The 22,944-nt window shown below is 40.9% G+C and overlaps 1 protein-coding gene and 1 long non-coding RNA gene across 3 annotated transcripts in view; one reads left to right on the forward strand and one right to left on the reverse strand.

Annotated features, from left to right (window-relative positions):
• creb3l1 (cAMP responsive element binding protein 3-like 1) overlaps positions 1-12,100 on the reverse strand; it is a 38,250-nt gene extending 26,150 nt beyond the window's left edge. The window contains exon 1 of the mRNA XM_026158434.1: positions 11,769-12,100. Within this exon, the coding sequence (XP_026014219.1) occupies positions 11,769-11,879 (111 nt within the window). The 5' untranslated portion in view covers positions 11,880-12,100. The remainder of the gene's footprint in view (positions 1-11,768) is intronic.
• A 2,564-nt stretch (positions 12,101-14,664) lies between these two features.
• Positions 14,665-17,192, forward strand: LOC113016023 (uncharacterized). 2 transcript variants are annotated; one of them, XR_003271188.1, is made up of 4 exons: positions 14,665-14,937; positions 15,400-15,478; positions 15,857-15,952; positions 16,716-17,192. It is a non-coding gene; the product is annotated as an uncharacterized LOC113016023 (long non-coding RNA). The 2 variants fall into 2 exon arrangements; XR_003271187.1 differs by lacking the exon at positions 14,665-14,937 and having other exon boundaries at positions 15,241-15,478.
• Positions 17,193-22,944: the final 5,752 nt, after the last annotated feature.

The following is a 22,944-nucleotide window of genomic DNA, read 5'->3' on the forward strand; positions in this document are numbered from 1 at the left end:
CTGATCCAGGTATTCTCCATTTGTGGATAATGGCTGTCACTGTGGTTCACTGGAGTCCCAAAGCCATAGAAATTACTTTATAAGCCTTTTCAGAATGATAGATGTCAATAACTTTGTTTCTTATCTGTTTCTTTAGATCAAGCCTATTTCACTTTATCAGACATGTTGTATTTAAATGATTTCGTGACTCAAGAGGACTGGCAGCAATCAGGACGGAGTGTGACTGGTGACATTAAACTCAAGTTTCTAAGAAAAATGTGGTTAATAACTGTTAATTCATGATTTAACAATGAGGGAAGTTACTTTTTTCACAGGGGGACAGTTAGGTTTGGAAGTAGGGAGGAAGGTTCGGGATTTGGAGGTTCAGCAGACATGCAGCAGATGTACAGGTGCAAATGAAAATTTTAAAGATCTCTGCTACACTGAGGTGCTCCGGGTGGCCTTGACAGTAAGCCAGGAAATAGTCCTGCACACAACAGCAACTGTAATTATATGTATTTCTGTCCTATATCAACACATGCATCTTTTAAACCCACCTACGCATGTGTGAGTCATGGTCCGCTGGAGTAAAAAAAAAAAAGATAAAAGGAAGTCCATGAACCAGATCAATTTTTGTACCTGAACCTCAAGGCTCACTGAACCTCCAGGCAAAAAAGAAGTGTGTACATACGCAAGAACCCGAATGATATATAGCTCACGCTATGATATGAAAAGTTTAGTTGGTTCCAAATCAGCGTGCAAACAACAGCGCAGTTTGTCCAGGACGGTGGCTCCATCAAATAAAAAGCTTTCTGTTCCATATTCACATTCTCAATGTCGCTCTCTTTTAATCTTGTGTTTTGAATTCATCCATACTTTCACTTCCTTTACTACCTATCCACCTCTGGGTTTGCCCTATCCTAAGGCAAACGACTGGGTAAACCCTGGACAGGTTGCCAGAAAGGCAGACATGAACCCAGAACCTTCTAGCTACAGGGAGACAGTGCTAACCACTACATGACTGTGCTGCCTATTATAAACTCAGCAAACTCCTTCTGTTTATAGTCATGCAAATTCCAATAAAAACGCAGTCGCTGCTTAGTGCAGTTGAAGCCAAGACAGCATAAGCCAAGCCTCAGGTCAAAAACATCTATGAACAAGAAGTAAAGTCAAGGTTTCTGTAGCAGTGAACCTGCGGGGTCTTGGCCACCCGTCGTCCTCCCTGTGGCTTTTGTGCAGTTTTCCCGAGGTGCAAAGTCTTTCACTTGCAGACCTCCTGCGGTAAAGGACTGTGTTTAGCAGGGCCTGGCGGTTGCTCTTTTGACATGGATGGTCCAAAACACCCTCTAGTGTGAACCTAACTCAGTGGTGAAATACAATGCAGAAGGTGCAGTCATCTCATCATTTTCCCTTTTGAATATAACTCATGTATACAGTAATCCAAAATGACCAGATATTAGCTCATATCTTAGTATCAGTCTAGCATACACTCAGTGATCCTCTTTCACATGTGCATACTCGCCCATTCATACACACATACAGGAATAGCATATGCATCGTGACAAGAGAAGCCCTGTTGCACTAAATGCCATCAAAATATCCGTTTAAGTAACCTCGACACTGCCCCTATAATACTGCTCCATTAGGGAATATAGGTCACATTTAAAACCACCCTATTCAAAAACAAATCGAGAAAAGTTTCCTAATTGCGGTCATAATGGGAGTGATGTAGAGAGAGGGACAGAGAAAAAGCAGAGAAAGGTCCATAATTGAAGCATTATGCATCTAAAATTAGTTCTAGTAGCTGCATTAGCTCAACAGTGCAGCCAATATGTGGTTTTCTCTTTATTCTGCTATACTGTGTTGGGTTTTACTTCATATTTGTCTACATTTGGCTTCAGTTTTGCATTCAGCTGGAAGAGCGACTCTATTTTTGGGGGGTTGGTTTGTTTTCCACTTGCTTACCTCCAACACACCTGGAGCCTTCGATGCAGCTCTCACCCAATACAAGCACAATCCTGTGTGAGGTTAATCTTTTGCTTATCCATCACCTGGCATTGGGTTGATGTATGCGCGGCCACGCTGACTTTTTTCCCCCCCTGCATCCTGCACATTCAAGTATTCTGGCTGATAAGCCTTTTTCCTCTTGTGGCTGGACATGTGCAGACTCCTTTCACTAGAAAAACAATGGGAAATCTGCAGTTTCAAGACTCGGCTAAGTTTCATCCTTCCAGGTAAACCTTAAAGGTAAAAAAAACCTGGAGGGTGAATTTCACGTGCAATGGAATATGCTGCAAGAGGGGTGTGGCGATGACAACTTAAGAAATCTTTCATTTTAATGTTAATAAATGTTTTTCCAGTTTGTGTAGAGTGTAGATGTATACACCACAATACTGAGCCAAATGTAATAACTGAAATAATCAGATGCTGCCAAAAGTCCCTGCATCTCAACACAGCAGCAGCAGCAGCAACAACCTCCTTTACAATCAATCATCCCTCACACCACCATGTGAAGAGCTGCTGACACAAATAAGACTCTATGGAGAAAGCCAAGCTGTTGTTGTGGCAGCTACAGAGTTAACTTGTGGGCCACAAGTAAATTTATGCACGCAGATAAAGCAATGTTTTTGTGCCCCACCAATCCGTTTTCAGACTAAAGGTCAATATTCAGTTGACAATTTCTCTGAGCTAAATGCACCGATGCTAATCTGCATCACACCTGCACTACCTGACATTCAAATGGCAAACGCACCGGCAACATTTCCCATTCCTAGAACTGCCTTCTTTGCAATTAATTTATTATCGCAATGAACTGTTTTATCATCTGTACCGAGAACACCCTGTGTAGCGCAGCCACACTAGAAGAATACTTTTATTATTGGGGAGCTTAATAAACACAGAGTGTCTTCAGGTTCGATACTCGATCCTCAAAAATCTGCATCCGTGAATGGAGGAGCCGAAGTCTGAACCTGTTATTACCTGAAACGCTTCCCCTCTCTGCTGGGAAAAGATCCACTTTAGAGAAGAAAACAGTGTTAAAAAGCAGTTGACAAGTTTTATAGCTCATTTCAGGGCTGATGTGTCATTAGAGGGGACAAAGCTGAGAGATAAACCACACAAAGAGAACTGGGAAAGACAGAGGTATGGGGTAATTATAAATGTAGAAAGCAGCTCTGCTATGCCTGTAATTAACCGTGTGGAGTCTTAACACATCTCTCTCTTCTCTCTTTCATTCAGCTACCTCGCTGGTTCAGGTGAAGATGGCAGAAAAAAAATGGACTAAACTGCCTAGCCACTAGTCAGCGGTAGTAGAGTTCACAGGCAAGAAGAACCACCTCCTATATCTTTACGAGGACTGAAAGCACAGACTTGGATCACTGAGGCCAAAAACTGTATGTCATTATGGAGGGAATACAGCAGTGGAAAGTATCATAAAAATCTTCAGAACAACATGTAAAAGGCCAAAGGAAAATACACTGAAAGAAAAATATCTTTATGAAGTCATGTAGCCTTGTAAACTGTCACTGACAATCATTTGGATTTGATCACAGGCTTCATATAAAAGTTGGATGTAGCCGCTGTGACGTCCCCCAGCGGTTTGTGGACTACTGTGTTGAGGCCTCCCATCAAGCATACTGGCTGTCACCATGAAATTTAGATGAAATGGTGGAGCGCTACGTTTCTGCTAACTTTAGTAAACTTGTTTAGCAAGGTGCAAGAGACACAGAGACTGATACCTGCTATTAATGTTGACAAAGGAGATTTACTTACTTTATAAAAGGAATGTTTTGAAAGCTTAAGCCCTTTAATTTACTAGATAATTGCATTCAAATTCACCAGCACCACAGTCTGTAGTCCTGTTCATTGATTCAAATTAGCGAAGCTACAGCTCACAACTGCAGCCACCTGTCAATCAAGTGGGCCACGCTACTCATTAAGTTAAATGCACAAGTCATATAGAGGTGGTGAGCTCACACTGGAGTGGTTCAAGTGATAATAATAACAACTGTACGGCATTAAAACATTCACAGCAGGTGGGATATCCGGTCTTTAAGTGATGGCCTGATGAAAGGATAGTTGCAGATTTCTGTCAGAATCTGCAGATTATGCAGTACAAATAAAATGTTAACGTTTCTCCAACGTTGTCTTCCCAGCAGTTTCACCGGATGGCCAGGAAGCATTCACGATGTCTTATCGGGCGCTTCTCCGGCGCTGATAATTCAGCCGTCGACACGAAATATCATCATGTGGTGGCCTCGCTGGATCCGCTGTCCACCTGCTGTGTGATGACCCTCCTCCAGGATCCCCCCACCCAAAGGAAATACACCGCTCTCAAGGCGCTGCTGCTGTTGTGCTACTCCCTCTCAAATGCAGAGCTGCCCGAGAATCCCTCTCTCGTGCCTGGATGATGGTACCGCACTCAAGCTTATGGAGAGCACACCGTCCTTGCTAGGAACGGATGACGGCAGATTCCTCTTCACACGTCTTCCTCCGACAGTTGCCGGTGCGAGCTGGCCTCGCCAACTCCCCGCTGCTGGCTGTGAAGGATTACCACTCACTTGCAGAAGAAGCGGATCGCATTCTCCTGGCTACTAGGAGGTTCGGCATCCAAGCAATAGTTCCTGACTCACTGATGGCATCTCCCGCGCCCCCACCGATTCTCAACGACTCATCGATGGTGGCTGGGATGGTGGCACCAGCGTGCCTTTGCAGTTTTAAGGCCGAGGGAAACTAGTCCGCCAGCGCTCTGTAGCGGCCGTGACCGCTGGGGATAAGGAAAGGCTACTCTTCATAGAGAACTCATGCTCAGGGAGTTGACTCCGGCTCCCAGAAGAGCCTCGGGAACTCTTGTGTCGTCTTTGCATACCTTCACAATGGTATATTATTTCATCTTAAAAAAAATTGGAGATTTCCCACATACCACCAGAGAGAGCCGGACCACACTTTTATGAAGACTGAGATAGTGTAAGGAACTTGGTCAATTGAGAGAAAGTCGATGCTTCTCCACATTGAAGGGAGCCAGTTGAGGTGGTCTGGGTATTTCACATGGACATTTCCTGGACGAGGTGGTTGGGGCATGTCTTACTGGGAGGAGGTCCCGGGGCAAACCTACAACACGCTGGGGGGATTATATCTCTTAGCTTTCCTGGGAACAACTTAGTGTCTCCCAGATAAGGTGGAAAAGGTGGCTGGGGAGAGGGAAGGCTGGGAGTCTCTACCTAGACTGCAACCCCCACGACCCAGACCCAGATGAGTGGCAGAATGGAATGGATAGATACATGGATGTTATATTGAAATTCACTTCCATTCAGTTGTCCTGAAGGGGGAATTCAGCAAGAGAGAGAAAAATCTTATTTTTTACTGTAAACATGTTTATTTCTGCTCTAAATTTGGACATTTTAAAAAGGAAGTCTATGGAAAGTCACATCCTGTACCAACCTCAAGTGGCCATCTGTGATGGCTCGACTTTTAAGTCTCGAGGTTTGAATAGAATAGAATAACTTTATTATCCACATCAATGGAAAATTGTCTTCGGGTCCTCAAGCCATAAACAAATCAATCAATTCATACATACACACATATAAAATTGGCACTTGGATTTGATGAATAATGTTTATAATGGCCTATGCAAGAAAGTATTTTTTGTGTATCATAAGTAAATTAATAGGTAAAACATAATGACTACTTGTAATCAAAGCTTCCAGACTTCATTAATCCATGCTTTAGCTAATCATGAAGTAATACAACTACTATTAAATGTATCAAACCTGCTGCATTCTGCAGGGATACAGGGAGTGCAGAATTATTAGGCAAATGAGTATTTTGTCCACATCATCCTCTTCATGCATGTTGTCTTACTCCAAGCTGTATAGGCTCGAAAGCCTACTACCAATTAAGCATATTAGGTGATGTGCATCTCTGTAATGAGAAGGGGTGTGGTCTAATGACATCAACACCCTATATCAGGTGTGCATAATTATTAGGCAACGTACTTTCCTTTGGCAAAATGGGTCAAAAGAAGGACTTGACAGGCTCAGAAAAGTCAAAAATAGTGAGATATCTTGCAGAGGGATGCAGCAGTCTCAAAATTGCAAAGCTTCTGAAGCGTGATCATCGAACAATCAAGCGTTTCATTCAAAATAGTCAACAGGGTCGCAAGAAGCGTGTGGAAAAACCAAGGCGCAAAATAACTGCCCATGAACTGGGAAAAGTCAAGCGTGCAGCTGCCAAGATGCCACTTGCCACCAGTTTGGCCATATTTCAGAGCTGCAACATCACTGGAGTGCCCAAAAGCACAAGGTGTGCAATACTCAGAGACATGGCCAAGGTAAGAAAGGCTGAAAGACGACCACCACTGAACAAGACACACAAGCTGAAACGTCAAGACTGGGCCAAGAAATATCTCAAGACTGGTTTTTCTAAGGTTTTATGGACTGATGAAATGAGAGTGAGTCTTGATGGGCCAGATGGATGGGCCCGTGGCTGGATTGGTAAAGGGCAGAGAGCTCCAGTCCGACTCAGACGCCAGCAAGGTGGAGGTGGAGTACTGGTTTGGGCTGGTATCGTCAAAGATGAGCTTGTGGGGCCTTTTCGGGTTGAGGATGGAGTCAAGCTCAATTCCCAGTCCTACTGCCAGTTTCTGGAAGACACCTTCTTCAAGCAGTGGTACAGGAAGAAGTCTGCATCCTTCAAGAAAAACATGATTTTCATGCAGGACAATGCTCCATCACACGCGTCCAAGTACTCCACAGCGTGGCTGGCAAGAAAGGGTATAAAAGAAGAAAAACTAATGACATGGCCACCTTGTTCACCTGATCTGATCCCCATTGAGAACCTGTGGTCCATCATCAAATGTGAGATTTACAAGGAGGGAAAACAGTACACCTCTCTGAACAGTGTCTGGGAGGCTGTGGTTGCTGCTGCACGCAATGTTGATGATGAACAGATCAAAACACTGACAGAATCCATGGATGGCAGGCTTTTGAGTGTCCTTGCAAAGAAAGGTGGCTATATTGGTCGCTGATTTGTTTTTGTTTTGTTTTTGAATGTCAGAAATGTATATTTGTGAATGTGGAGATGTTATATTGGTTTCACTGGTAAAAATAAATAATTGAAATGGGTATATATTTGTTTTTTGTTAAGTTGCCTAATAATTATGCACAGTAATAGTCACCTGCACACACAGATATCCCCCTAAAATAGCTCAAACTAAAAACAAACTAAAAACTACTTCCACAAACATTCAGCTTTGATATTAATGAGTTTTTTGGATTCATTGAGAACATGGTTGTTGTTCAATAATAAAATTATTCCTCAAAAATACAACTTGCCTAATAATTCTGCACTCCCTGTATTACGCAGACCTCCTCTCTGATTATGCACTTCTGTGCCACTGCCTCAGCAACGGTTGTTAGCATTAGCTCAAACGGTCACATAATTGCTGGCAGTAACCTGGACAGTTTTAGGTCCAAAACCCTGCAGGACTAAGGTCCATTATAATGAATCCCACAGTGAAATAAATCTGGTTCTCATACCCGACCATGCGCATGACTTATGCCTTCAAAAAAATAAGAAAAAAATCCAGACAAAGTGAAGAAATAAATTTCTTCCTGATGCATTTGTTTAAAGTGTTTCCTATAAATGAGTTATATGAGCCGCACGTGTGTTTCATGTGTCTAGTCTATGTTTAGCTTTCTCTGATTTAAGCCTTGATTTTTTTTTCCTTACATAAAAGCAGGGATTATTTTGCATGCTTAAAAAAAAAAGAAAAAAGAAATACCAAAAAATTCCTGGTTGCTCCAGTCTGTAGGAGATATTTCCTAGATTAAAGGAATTTCTTCCATCTTTATCACGAAACAGGTGAAATTATCCTGCACTGCACTGGTAGAGTTTTCAAACAGGTTTTAAAATTCAGTAAAATACTGAATGACTGCCCTAGACCTTTTTTTTGTGTGTAAAATGAAACTGCATTTTTGAGAGACCTGGAAACATCATGTCATTATCCTGTAACGCTGGCTGCCGCAGATAAGAAAATGGTAATGTTCTCTACTGTATTTGGCTTCATGTGGTGATGTGTGGCTGCAGTGGGTTGGCTGGATTTGGCCTCACTTGAACTACATTTGTGAGCAAGAGAAAAGGGAGCTGTGGTTATTGTGTGTGTGTGTGTGTGTGTGTGTGTGTGTGTGTGTGTGTGTGTGTGTGTGTGTGTGTGTGTGTGTGTGTGTGTGTCTGTGAGACAGACATGAAATGAGCTATAGTTCTCAATAAAACAGCAGAAGAGTATTTTTCCTTCTCTTCTCACACAAACACACACATTTTGCTGCATGCCTGCACACATTCCTTCTGGCAGCTGAGCGGCCAATGGGCAGCCAGTACGCAAATAAGTTGGGCGTGTCCTTTTAAAGCTGGAGTACAGGGTCTGAATGGAGAGTAGAATAGAATAAAATAAAATAAATAATAAAAAAGAATTGAGTGTGGATGGAGAGGAAGGTGAAAAGACTAGAGCAGAAAGAAGCTTTACAGCCTAAATATTTAACAGTGTTACTGCTTGAGCTCAATTTGTGTGATTTTCAACTTGAAAAAACAGCATATCATACTAATAATATATATATATATATATATATATATATATATATATATATATATATATATATATATATACACACACACACACACACACACACACATGTAGTGTATATAGTGATTTCTATGTCAGTTTATCCATTACTCATTTTAGTTTTGTAATATTTTAAGTGATAAAGTTAAACAGCATCGTCAAAGTGAGCACTTGTTTCTTCTGTTGTCATGTGTGAGAGTAATCTGGATACATTTGAGTTTAGGGCTAGTGGATTAACCAGGATGTATACTAGAAATTTTTCATCTTGCCTTTTGAACAATTTATAAGCAAAAGATTTTAAAAATTAATCAATCATTTTTATTTTATTAAGCAGACATAGTAAAAAAAAAAAAAAAAACTTCAATGGCTTTACTTCTCTTTATTCATACTTGAAGTTGTTAACAGGCTGCATTGTTGTTGCCATAGTTACAACTTCGTTACCCCTGCGTTATGTAGCTGTGGGTCATATGACTACGAAATAAAATAAAAGGCACATTAATCCATTCTGAGAAAATAATTAGCTGTGCCTCCAATCTCATTTCCTTTAGGATTAAGGAGAACATTTATGAGTTGCTGGCAGGTGGTAATTTGGTGCTCTCTACGCATGATCAAAGCATCTGTAAAGGTTTAACAGTAGCCGAAGGACACTCCCGTTTAACCGTGCCTCTTGTGTTTTTAAAGTGATTCGCGCTTAATGCTTACGTGTGTCTTAATTTTTCTTTCTTGTTATTATTCAGTAGTCATCAGACGAAGAGCTGAGGAGGGTTTCTTGTACAAACACCTTATGTTTGGAAATTTGAGGAATTTGCTTGCGTCACGATCGCATTATATGAGTTCAAAATGATAAATCAATAAAACTCCACGTCTGTGCTCATATTTGGTCGCACTCTGCTCTTTGTCAGGCCCGGCAAATTCATTTCACGGGCAGTAATTTGCAGTAAATTGTCCCATTAGCTGACAATTGATTTTTGTTTTGTCTTGCTGCCCACACTTATTTCTTGTACCCACTGGCTATGAAAAGCTATATACTGTAAAAAGGTAAATAAAAAGCAGAACAAAAAATGTTTAAACCCCTGCTGGACTGGACCACAGTGCACAGCCTATTAAAAACCAAAGAGCTGAGGTCTCCCTGCATCCAAGCGGTGAGCCTTCCAGCTTTTAACACATTATTAAAAACTTGTCCATTGTGGTAATAAATGCCACTTATATATATATATATATATATATATATATATATATATATATATATATATATATATATATAAACAGAGTTCTCTGCTCATCTCTGCACAAACCACAATCTCAAACAATTCTGTACATAAACATAGAAGAATTGTAATTTTTATTTTAAATGAGAATAAAAAGACAACAAGTAACATGAAAGACTTGTTAACTGCAACTAAGTTGGTTGAGACTAAAATGGAGCCAAAAAGGAGTAAATATGCAATTTCCTACTATGGTTAGTAGGAAAGCAAAAAAAAAAAAACAACAACAACAAAAAAAGCACATTACTGTGGGTTTAAATAAGAACTCATTTATTACAGAAAAGTAATAGAGTTATATACACCTGAAAAAAAATAAATAAATAAAAGGAAAAATGAACCAACGGCATGCAGAACTCTCAGCTCATGCTGCAGACTTGAGAGAGACTGAAATTTCAGTTAATCAGCCATCCTTTCCCATGTCCTCTGTGGTGCAGCCCAGCCTAGTGGCTTCACAGCAGAGTGGACTACTTTATTTAGAACAGTGTTGTGGGGTTTTAAACCACGAGCAGACTGCTCGGCTGACTCACCGACTAGAATAGAGGTCTGCCTAAAAAACCTGTGGCGTTTAAAAAAAGAAAAGTGGGGATGACACAAAGTGGAAAAAGAGTGAGCGAATGAAGGGAAACAAAGACAAAAGATGCTGCTCTTAACAGAGTCTGCCCTCTGTGGTTTGCAGCAATTAAGTCCCTAAAGAGAAGGGTGCAGGAACTCTCTGGAGCACGGCGCACATTCACTGTACTTGGCGAGGATGAACGCGTCCCGCCATGCTCACAGGCTTTTATCGATCCTCTCATCACTATTAACTCTGACTGTGTTTACATTCAACAGTGTGGCTAAAAAAAAAAGTGCAGAACCAGAAACACGAGCTCGGCTGCCAGCGTTAAACAGACAATCTCCACATAACAATGACTCACTATTCATGGAGCAATTTGAACCCTTGATTCTTTATCAAATCCTGGCTTGCTGTTGCAGCACTTTTGCTATATCAAGAAATCTACTGTTGGTGCTACTGATGAACAACCATGATTCTACACAGCCACATCCTGTTGTTTGTAATAGTGACAGACGAGGTGTCTCTGCAAGGATGGGGATGTGCTCAGAGCACCGAGGGAAACAGGTGCCGTTGGACTCGCAGGTGTGCGGGGGTTTAAGTCGCCATGAGTGATGATGACCAGCCCCAATCCTAACCCCATGTTTCTGAGAAGCAAAAAATGTTTGTTTGTGGGTTTTTTTTTTTTAAATCAGAAAGATTGCCAAAAAATTAAATAAATAAAATAACAATACAAGTAAAAAATATAGTGATAGCACAGAATTGGGGTTAGGGTTATCACTGATGACTCCACAAGGTTGCATAAAAAGACAGATTGGAAATCGGATGAAGCCATCAAGAGATAAATACAATAATTAGGTAGATTACAATAAAGGAGGGATTAAAGACTATTTTCTTTTTTCTTTATAAAATGATTCAGATTTAATGAAATAAAAACACTTGAGATTGTAGTGAAAGAGCTAGTACACTGACACACTCACACAAACTAAATTAATAGTCAGGTGTGCTGGTGAATGCTGCAACATCTGCCAGCTGAACACACACACACGCAAGTTAACCAGTAACACCCCAGCCTGTGTGTGTTCCCGATCTCGTAAACACATTAGTTTACACAATTAAACACACACACACACCCCTACACACGTACACACATGGGGTTATGAGCACAGGTTACGAGCCCCGGATGTCTGTCAGGATCTAACAGCTACACCGCCCTCCTGAGGTCCGGCTCCGGGCGGAACAGGCAGTGTAGGTGCGTTTGATTTTAACGTAGATGGCAAGAAAAAAAAAGATAGAAAGAGAAAGAGCACTAAGAGTTTGCGGTGATAAAAATGTAATAAAAAAAAAAAAGCCTCACCACATTAGTGAGAAAATCTCCGTCGCTGAGTTCCTCCAGGTCCAACAGGTTGGTCCCTCCGGACGGATAGAGTTTCTCCGCTGTTAAACTGTCTAAGATAGAGTCCATCATGACTGCCTGCGTCTGTCTGCAGCTCACCGGACGGATGGACAGCTGTGCGCGTCTTTAAGTCAGACCATTAAAAAGCGGGCAGTTTGTTTTCACACGGCCTCGCGCCGCCTGTGTGTGACTCCAGCTGCTGCTGCTCTCTCTCTCTCTCACTGTTCAGCGCTGACAAATGTCAAATTTTCACATCCTCCTCCAGTTGCGTGTCGCTGAGACGTCGGCGCTTCTTCCAGCTCTCTCCTCGCGTGCGCCGCCTCAGCCACTCGCTGATGAATATTCAGAGAAGCCCCGCCCACGTGACGTCCAAAAAAAAAAAAGAACGCGCCCACAAAACAAAGTTGTAGTCTGTTATTCGCTCATTAACAAAAAGGAAGAAAAGAAGAAGACTACGCGACCCATTTAGGGCTTTAGATCTGGGGTGTCAAACATAAGGTCTGGGGTCCAGAAGTGGCCCAACACAGACTCCAATCTGGCCCACTGGATGGCTGCAGAAAATGTGAAAGTTTTACTACTGATAAAGACCTCCTCAGTTGCCATACATACTACACCACAGTAATTAAGTACACACACACACACAAATACATATATATATATATATATATATATATATATATATATATATAACAACACCCAGCACGCCCCTGTGGGCGGTTTATCCTTCAAGCTCGGGTCCTCTACCAGAGGCCTGGGAGCTTGAGGGTCCTGCGCAGTATCTTAGCTGTTCCCAGGACTGCGCTCTTCTGGACAGAGATCTCCGATGTTATTCCCGGGATCTGCTGGAGCCACTCGCCTAGCTTGGGAGTCACCGCACCTAGTGCTCCGATTACCACGGGGACCACCATTACCTTCACCCTCCACATCCTCTCGAGCTCTTCTCTGAGCCCTTGGTATTTCTCGAGCTTCTCGTGTTCCTTCTTCCTGATGTTGCTGATGTTATATATATATATATATATATATATATATATATATATATATATATATATATATATATATATACATACACATACATACATACATACATATATATATATATATATATATATATATATATATATATATATATACATACATACATACATATATATATATATATATATTAGAGATGGCACGATACCACTTTTTTATGTCCGATACCGATACCGATATCATAAATTTGGATATCTGCCGATACCGATATGAATCCGATATAGTGTTTTTTAATCAACAAAACTGTTTTTTAAATATCTTGCTGCATTTTGTATAAGTTCATACTCAAGTTTAAAACAACAACTACACTAAAGCTATTCTGTTATACCTGTATGCAAAAAAAAAATATTTCATAGTTCAGAAATACTGATCAATCTAATAAACTTAAACCTACACCATCCTCCCTATTCTGGTATTTTAAAGAGTACTTAGCATAAATATTAAGCAACCTAACTAATAGGGTTCCAACTCCCAGCAACAACAAAAATAAATAAATAAAAAATAGGGAACCACCCCTCACGCTCCACCTCATGATGCTTAATCGACGTAATCAACCTTAATTTGATGCAGTGTGAAAAAAAATGCACAGAAATCAATTATTTTTCAAGAAATATTAAATAGATTCAACATCTTTCTTCAACAAAATTGCAGACTGCACAGATGGTACCTTCCCAAAGGAAAAAGTACTATAGCTTACTAGGGTATATATATTAGACTTAATAGTTACTATATGCAGTAATGGACTTCTATTCATTTTGCATCAAATTAAAACTTTGGGTGTCAGATAATTATTTATTAAAAGCTCGACATTTTAAATGAGAATAAGAAAGAAAAGTATGTCTTTGTGCCCCCTTTTCCCTGTTAATGCCCTATCAGCCCCCCTGGCTAAACTTTGCTAGATCCGCCCCTGCACAGTTACCAGCGTCAGCTACATAGAAAAAGATCCTCGAGTAGAAAGTAATATTAAATACATTCTAACAACAGCTGATCAAGCTTAAACGTGCTGCTGTTGTTCAGCCGCTGGTTTCCTCTTTCTGGTGCAAAGTGAGCCAAAAGCAAACAAGAGAGACGGACTAGCGACAGAAAAGCCGATCAGCTGATCGTTAAGCAGTTTCATGATTGAAGTAGCAGCAAGAAGAGGCAGTCGCTCCATATATCGTTTGTTAAGCTTAACGCAGGAATGCTTTACAAACATTCAGAGATGGACTTACACACTTGCTTTACTTCTCTCGGGATAACTTTGTCGGAGATGAAATGCCGGGTTGCTAGCGAAGCTCCAAATGCTATCCAGACCATCGACAGGTCCTGCATGCCACAGCCGCTCTATCACGTGATGCATACTGCTCCGACGTGCTAACGTTCTGAGGTGAGTTACGGCGTGTTGCAAGTTTTGTGAGGTGCTTTCGTGATATTTAATGGATCGGATTACATTTTTTATTTTTCTCCGATATCCGATCCAGTAATTTAGGTCAGTATCGGACCGATACCGATACGTAATATCGGATCGGTCCATCTCTAATATATATATATACATATATATACATATATATATATATATAGTTCTCTGGTGACTCTGCAATAGTCGGCCTCATCACTGATGGGGACGACAAGGAGTACAGAGAACTTACCCATGACTTTGTGGACTGGTGCCAGCAGAACTACCTCCAGATCAACACTAGTAAAACCAAGGAGCTGGTGGTAGACTTCCGCAGGCACAAACATCCTCCACTGCAACCACTAAACATTCAAGGTATGGACACTGAGGCTGTGGACAGCTACACACTGTAAACCCCAACAGTCTACCTGACTTATAAAGTTTGTGGATATAACAATTAAAATTCCTCACAAAGTTGAAACAACTTAAAACTTTTCTGTTCGGTTAACGATTCAAACAGTTATAATTGTACATGGCTTAGAAGTTAAGAGTAAATACTGCTTTCTTAATTATGATTTTTGAGTAAATGTTTTTTTCCGAGCTCCGCATGTGGACGTCATGACGTCATGACGTCTTCTCTCTAACCTGAACGACGTTGACAGAAAATTCTGTTCAATATGGCTGCCCTTCTCGAGCGACTGGAGAACACATTTGGAGAAACTTGTAAGTAAAACTGAACCTTCGTTATGTTTATTTTTTCCGTAAAAAAGCAAGTATATTAATATGTTGCAGCCAATAACTTGTTTTCGAATGCGCTGTTGTGTTAAAAAGCACAGACCCAGGTGGTGAATAGTTGTTCGCGGTTGTTCGCGCTCTTTTTCAAACATAGATTATGTCGTCAGTTTTACAGTTTTAACCGATTAAAACACAGTTTTACGAAGAATCACACATAAAGAAAGGGTCTTAGTGATATTTTAACGACCCCTTGCCAACGCAAGAAAGTTGGCGTTTTTACAACAGCAGCCTCATTGTTCGGCAGGTTTTTTTTTTTTCTTCTCATTAGCATCATTCAAAAGTGACTTAGCTAGCAGTGGCAACTTCTATCTAAAACAATTGAAATATAGCAAGGTGTTGTATATTTAGTGTGCTGATAAGGTTTTCAATATTTTTATTTTTTCTTCCAAGGCTGAAGGCCAAAGACAAAAAGACAGAAGAAAAAAAAATTCAGACTGCAATTAATTTCAGGTGGAGACAGTAAACACAGGTGAGTTGAAAGATCTATTGAAGAAACCATTCATTAAGTCCCTTAAGGTGAAGATTTCATATATTGATAATGATAAAATTAACACAAATTAAAAGTTTCACTGATAAACACACAATTTTTCCTTGCTTTGAACCCCATGTTCTATATAGATCACAGCTCTGATCTGGAGAACACTATTTTAAAATACTGTGTAGGGTTTTTGTCAAATGATTAAGAAACATACTCTCTGTCACAAGAGACAGAAAGGTTGTATCTTAAAAGAAAAGTCTCCAAAATTTAGTAGAGTCTGATGTCATGCAGTTTCATAAACATGTATTCTCCCCAAAGAATGACACCTGAAAACTTTGCGTTAAATGAACTTTTCTTTTCCCTTTTTAGGAGGCGCCTGATATCAACGTGAAACGCACTGCAGTACTTCGTGCCCTTCCTGTATACCTGTGGGAGGAGGACCCAGAATTCTTTTAGACATGTAATGTAAGTGTATTTTTGCATTACTTAAATTCTGCCAGTAAGATAAAATGCTATGGATTTTTTTAAATACAATTTAATACCCTAGCAGCTACCAAATTGTACAAACAAAATACCCTCTCTGTAGAAAACCCACACACACACAGGTCAGGAGCAGGGCACAGGCGTATCACAGCACTATGGCTATGCTGCAGGTGGCCCAAAAACCAGGCTGAAGTCAAGATTTAGTTTCTTTTTGAGATAAAGTCATGAAATAAAAAATTACTTTTTTTTTTTAGAAAAATAATAAAAATACAAATTATGTAATGCAAGAAGCTAACACGTTAATGTACATTTTTCAAAAAAAGTAGAGTACCCTAACTCGTTACAAAGTAACCCACTACACTGCTGAATGTTTTGCTAGATTACAGGTCATGCTTGTCACATTCTCTCAAACCAACCTTACTTATTTAATTGGGGCGATCGTGGCTCAAGAGTTGGGAGTTCGCCTTGTAATCAGAAGGTTGCCGGTTCGAGACCCGGCTCGGACAGTCTCGGTCGTTGTGTCCTTGGGCAAGACACTTCACCCGTTGCCTACTGGTGGTGGTCAGAGGGCCCGCTGGTGCCAGTGTCCGGCAGCCTCGCCTCTGTCAGTGCGCCCCAGGGTGGCTGTGGCTACAATGTAGCTGCCATCACCAGTGTGTGAATGGGTGTGAATGTCTGGATGACTGAATGTGTAAAGCGCTATACAAATACAGGCCATTTACCATTGATACTGTGTCTATTCCAGGCGGATGCATTGGATGAGTCGACCCTCATTGACACTCCAGTTGCCCTTCTCACAGTGGTTACCGACGGCGCTTCCCAGTCCAGTCCATTTTACTTCCTCAAGCATGGCTGTTTTGGTGAAAGGCGACTAGGTGATGCGTGATATTCCCAGATTTGCAAATGCATTTGCTTTATTGTTTGGCTTGATCTATGCTCTGCATTTAGACTACCCCAGGAAGCTGGTTCACACATTTGCCTTAGTCCAAAATATCTTCATGGGGCTTGATGACGGCAAACCCCTGAAACCCCTGCCTACATGCTCTTAAGGAATATAAGGCAATGTTTGTTAGGACACGCACTCTGTTACTGAGCACTTTGTTTGAAGCACTTTAAGCACTTTAAGTTTACTACAGGCTTTGGGTGGATTTAACTCCATCAGTTTACCTAATTTTCCTATACTTGACTGCCTTATCTGGTTATTTGGAAGCTGATCATCTTTGTACCCATTTTAAAAAATTGTTTTTCATTTCTATTTAAAAAAAAGTGATTAGTATTTGACTTTTTGTTTTGCATTTTTGTGTATTTTGAGAAAGATGCAATTAGGACTGATGTCGTCCTTTGAGTTTATAAAAAGATAAATGTTCTACACAGAATTTATAATGATCACTTTATGGTGCCGATGTCCATGTTAGTTGTTTTATAAAAACATTTTTGATGTTTTTAAATTTTCATGAAAAAATGTTAAATAAACAAAATGTAAAGTAACTGAATTTCCGTACTTTTTTTTTTTTTTAGTAGTCTACACTCACAACATATCTTTTAATTAATAATCAGATAATTTGAGTTTAGGTTGTAATATAATTGCATTGTGTTGCATCAAAATAATAAACTACAAGAAACACAAAAATATTGAAATTAAAGTATACAGTCTTTGAGTAAAGCTCAATTAATAAAATATAAAATATAATTTAAAATTTTTAGGTTAACAATAAATACAAATTTTGAGTACCCCATACTTAGAAGATATGAGTTTTTGTACTTAAATCTTTTGAGGTAATCAGTTTCCACAAAAGTTTTAAGTTCAGTCAACTTGTTCGGGTTTACAGTGCAGGTACCTGTTTATCTGAACAATAAATTGGACTGGACTCATAATTCAGATGCCTGCTACAGAAAAGGGCAGAGCAAGCTGTACCTGCTGCGGAGACCCAGGTCTTTTGGAGTGAAGGGCCCACTCCTGACGATCTGCTATGATTTTGTGGTGGCCTCAGCTATATTTTACAGTGTGGTCTGCTGGGGTGGCAGCATCTCTGCTGGGGACAGGAAGAGACTGAACAGGCTGATCCAGAGGGCCAGCTAGAGTAAGTGAAATCCTTTTCACTAAATAGAATCTGTAATATTACCCAATTTACATCTAACTGAGTTATTATGCACTTATTTTAAGATCCATGAAAGTTCTGTGAATATACGCAGCTTCAGTATCAATAAACAAACAGCACACACAGTATATGATCCACCTGCAGACATCTTTGAGCATGAAATACATGCAGAGATTCAGGCCTATCTTTCAGAATGTGTATTTTTGTGGAGATGAAACTGGGAAAAAGACAAGTGACTATAAAGACTGTTTTCACACCTCAAGATACTCCCTGCGGCTATCACACACACACACACACACACACACACACACACACACACACCACACACACAAAGTGGGAATGAAACAGATATTTCTCTTCACTCCACCATGATTGCTCAGGCTCGCCTGTCTCATTTCATCCCTCTCATTCTGTCCCAGATTGTTTCTCCTCTAAGACACAGATTGAAATACAGCATGGCAAGAGAAACCCTGTTCATTGTTTCAGAGGTGCACAATGTGTGTGTGCTGCAACTCCGACCTGTCCCACGATCTGGCTAGATTTTAAGTGAACCCAGCATGTCATCTGTTTTGTAGGATTAGTACCAGTAGTAGTAGTAGTAGTTGTTATGGTTAAATGCCCTATGGACTGCTTGGTCATCCATGATTTAGATTCACCTAAAAATATCTCAAAACGCCTTTTAAATTGGCATAACAATAAAGCCGACCGACGTTAGTGAAAGTGTTTTTGTGTGTGATGTCTCTACAGCTATTGTATGGATTGTGATGGTTGTTTTTAGGACAACCTTATAATAATAAATTTCAGTAGCCCATAAATGCATGAACTAGTTTTTAGCATCTCTCTGTGACAGGATGTTTCTAATTTTAGAGGTATTGTCCAAATGCAAGAAAGCAGTGCTACACGTTTGTTTAATATGTGCATTGAAGGACATATCCTGGTCATAAACGACTCCAAGATTCCCCACAGTATTACTGAGGGCCAAAGTAATGTCATCCAGAGTAAGCATTGGGTTACACACCATGGTTCTAAGACTTTTAGGCCTGAGTACAATAACCTCAGTTTTATCTGAATTTAGAAGCAGAAAATTAGAGGTTAACAAGTCTTTATGTCTTTAAGAAATTCTTGCAGTTTAACTAATTGATGTGTGTTATCTGGCTTAATGGTTAGATAAAGCTGGGTATCATCTGCATAGCAGTGAAAATGTATACTATGCCTTCTATTGATACTGCCTAAGGGAAGCATGTATAGCGTAAATAGAATTGGTCCCGGCACAGAACCCTGTGGAACGCCATAATTAACCGTAGCGTGTCATAAGTCTGTTAAATACCTTCAATTTCTACAGCATGCTCTAATGTCTTTAATAAACTGTTATGGTCAACAGTACTGAGTGCTGTGCTGAGGTCAAGCAGGACAAGCACATAGATGAGTCCACAGCCAGGGGCCATAAGAAGATCATTTGTAACCTTCACTAAAGCTGTTTCTGAACTGTGATGTGCTCTGAATTCCAGCTGAAACTCTTCAAATAAACCATCCCTCTTCTGACTCTCTTAAGACTTTTTGAGATTAAAGGAAATTTGGAGATTGACCTATAATTACCTAAAACAACTGGGTCAAGTGATGTTTTTCTAAGTAATGGATCACTGGAATGGAATACTGACACGTTTAAAGACCTGTGGTATGCAGCCCATTAATTTGATAGATTGATCATATTTAAGACTGCAGCATTCAAAAATCCCATACCAATCTGAAACAAAATCTGCCATTGAAACTGCAAACAAACAGAGCACTATAATACAATACAATGTTTTTTGAGGGTACACTCCCCAGACCTCAAGTCAGATTTGGCCCCTATCCACGCAGTGACTACTGCCTTATACGCATCAGCCTTTATAATTGATAGAAAGCGAAAGCTGAATATAACAGGTCAGCAATTTAGTACATTTCCAGTGTTGTTTGGATTGTTTTTGAACCCAAATGAGGATTTGTCCTTCATGAAAATGATAACTCACCAGAACTTCATGGGGCCCTGAGGATTATCAGCACAGATTTAGGACAGTGTTTAAACGTGATGTATTGTTCATATTGAGGTCATTGCAAAGGGTGTGGTGGAGGTTAAGAGACATGTGCTCTTCAGAATGGACCACACTGATTATCATCAGGTATTTCTGTGTTTGTTTTATGTTCCATTTCAAACAATAGTTTGTTATGTAATGATCTCTTACTCTCCAGGCTTCTTTCACCTGACTCTGGTTTTCCTTTTTTCCTGCTTTTTTCCTTAGCTATCATTTCTTCCCTCTCTGCTCCCCTTCCTTATCCCTTCTCATTCTTCTTTTCTCCTTCCACATATTACTTTACGGATGGTGTCCCACCCCAAGGTACAAGGTGTCTCTGTTTTTCTCTCTCACACACACACACTGGTGTTATATAACTGTGGTGACCTTTCGTTTACTCGAGCAGGGCCCTTTTAAACCTACAAATACCAATTTAACAATTGAAGCTATATTGTGGGAGGTTTTGACCACAGGTGGAGTTTTAATGCTCTTGTTGCAGTAATAATGGAGCAATGGGCCAAAGAAGAAGACAATAAGTTGATTAAAACTGCACAATGTAGATATTTTTGCAAGAGTGTATATATACACTCAACAAAAATATAAACGCAACACCTTTGTTACTGCTCCCATTCCCCATGGGATGGACGTAGAGACCTAAAATTCATCCCAGATACACAATATAACCATCCCTCCCAAACAGTGGTCACAAATCAGTCCAAATGTGTGGTAGTGGGCACATCTGCTATATTGAGATAATCCATCCCACCTCACAGGTGTGCCACATCAGGATGCTGATCTGACATCATGAGTAGTGCACAGGTGTACCTCAGACTGCCCACAACAAAAGGCCACCCTGGAATGTGCAGTTTTGTCTCACAGCAAAATGCCACAGATGCCACAAGCAATGAGGGAGCGTGCAATTGGAATGTCAACCAGATCTGTCGCCCGTGCATTGAATGTTCATTTCTCAACCATAAGCCGTCTCCACAGGCGTTTCAGAGAATATGGCAGCACATCCAACCGGCCTCACAACCGCAGACCTCGTGTAACCACACCAGCCCAGGACCTCCACATCCAGCAGGTTCACCTCCAAGATCGTCTGAGACCAGCCACCCAGACAGCTGCTGGAACAATTGGTTTGCACAACCAAACAATTTCTGCACAAACTGTCAGAAACCGTCTCAGGGACGCTCAACTGCATGCCCGTCGTCCTCATCGGGGTCTTGACCTGACTCCAGCTCGTCGCCGTAACAGACTTGTGTGGGCAAATGCTCACATTCGATGGCGTCTGGCACATTGGAGAGGTGTGCGCTTCACGGATGAATCATGGTTCACATTGTTCAGGGCAGATGGCAGCTGAGAATGTCCCAGTTCTTGCATGGCCAGCATACTCACCGGACATGTCACCCATTGAGCATGTTCGGGATGTGCTTGACCAGCGTATACGACAACGTGTACCAGTTCCCACGAATATCCAACAACCTTGCACAGCCATTGAAGTGGAGTGGACCAACATTCCACAGGCCACAATTGACAATCTGATAGACTCCATGCGACGATGTGTTGTACTGCATGAGGCAAATGGTGGTCACACCAGATACTGACCGGTTCTGGGTCCCCAGACCCCCAATAGCGCAAAAAACTGCACATTCCAGGGTGGCCTTTTGTTGTGGGCAGTCTGAGGTACACCTGTGCACTACTCATGATGTCAGATCAGCATCCTGATGTGGCACACCTGTGAGGTGGGATGGATTATCTCAATATGGCAGATGTGCCCACTACCACACATTTGGACTGATTTGTGACCACTGTTTGGGAGGGATGGTTATATTGTGTATCTGGAATGAATTTTAGGTCTCTACGTCCATCCCATGGGGAATGGGAGCAGTAACAAAGGTGTTGCGTTTATATTTTTGTTGAGTGTGTATATATATATATATATATATATATATATATACACATATACACAGTGGGGCAAAAAAGTATTTAGTCAGCCACCGATTGTGCAAGTTCCCCCACTTAAAATGATGACAGAGGTCAGTAATTTGCACCAGAGGTACACTTCAACTGTGAGAGACAGAATGTGAAAAAAAAAAAATCCATGAATCCACATGGTAGGATTTGTAAAGAATTCATTCGTAAATTAGGGTGGAAAATAAGTATTTGGTCACCTCAAACAAGGAAAATCTCTGGCTCTCACAGACCTGTAACGTCTTCTGTAAGAAGCTTTTCTGTCCCCCACTCGTTACCTGTATGAATGGCACCTGTTTGAACCCATCATCTGTATAAAAGACACCTGTCCACAGCCTCAAACAGTCAGACTCCAAACTCCGCCATGGCCAAGACCAAAGAGCTTTCGAAGGACACCAGGAAAAGTATTGTAGACCTGCACCAGACTGGGAAGAGTGAATCTACAATAGGCAAGCAGCTTGGTGTGAAAAAATCAACTGTGGGAGCAATCATCAGAAAATGGAAGACATACAAGACCACTGATAATCTCCCTCGATCTGGGGCTCCACGCAAGATCTCATCCCGTGGGGTCAAAATGATCATGAGAACGGTGAGCAAAGATCCCAGAACCACACGGGGGGACCTGGTGAATGACCTGCAGAGAGCTGGGACCAAAGTAACAAAGGTCACCATCAGTAACACACTACAACGGCAGGGAATCAAATCCCGCAGTGCCAGACGTGTTCCGCTGCTGAAGCCAGTGCATGTCCAGGCCCGTCTGAAGTTTGCCAGAGAGCACATGGATGATACAGCAGAGGATTGGGAGAATGTCATGTGGTCAGATGAAACCAAAGTAGAACTTTTTGGTATAAAC

The sequence above is a fragment of the Astatotilapia calliptera genome, chromosome 23 (assembly GCF_900246225.1).
Source record: "Astatotilapia calliptera chromosome 23, fAstCal1.2, whole genome shotgun sequence".
In the NCBI taxonomy this organism is placed as follows: Eukaryota; Metazoa; Chordata; class Actinopteri; order Cichliformes; family Cichlidae; genus Astatotilapia; species Astatotilapia calliptera.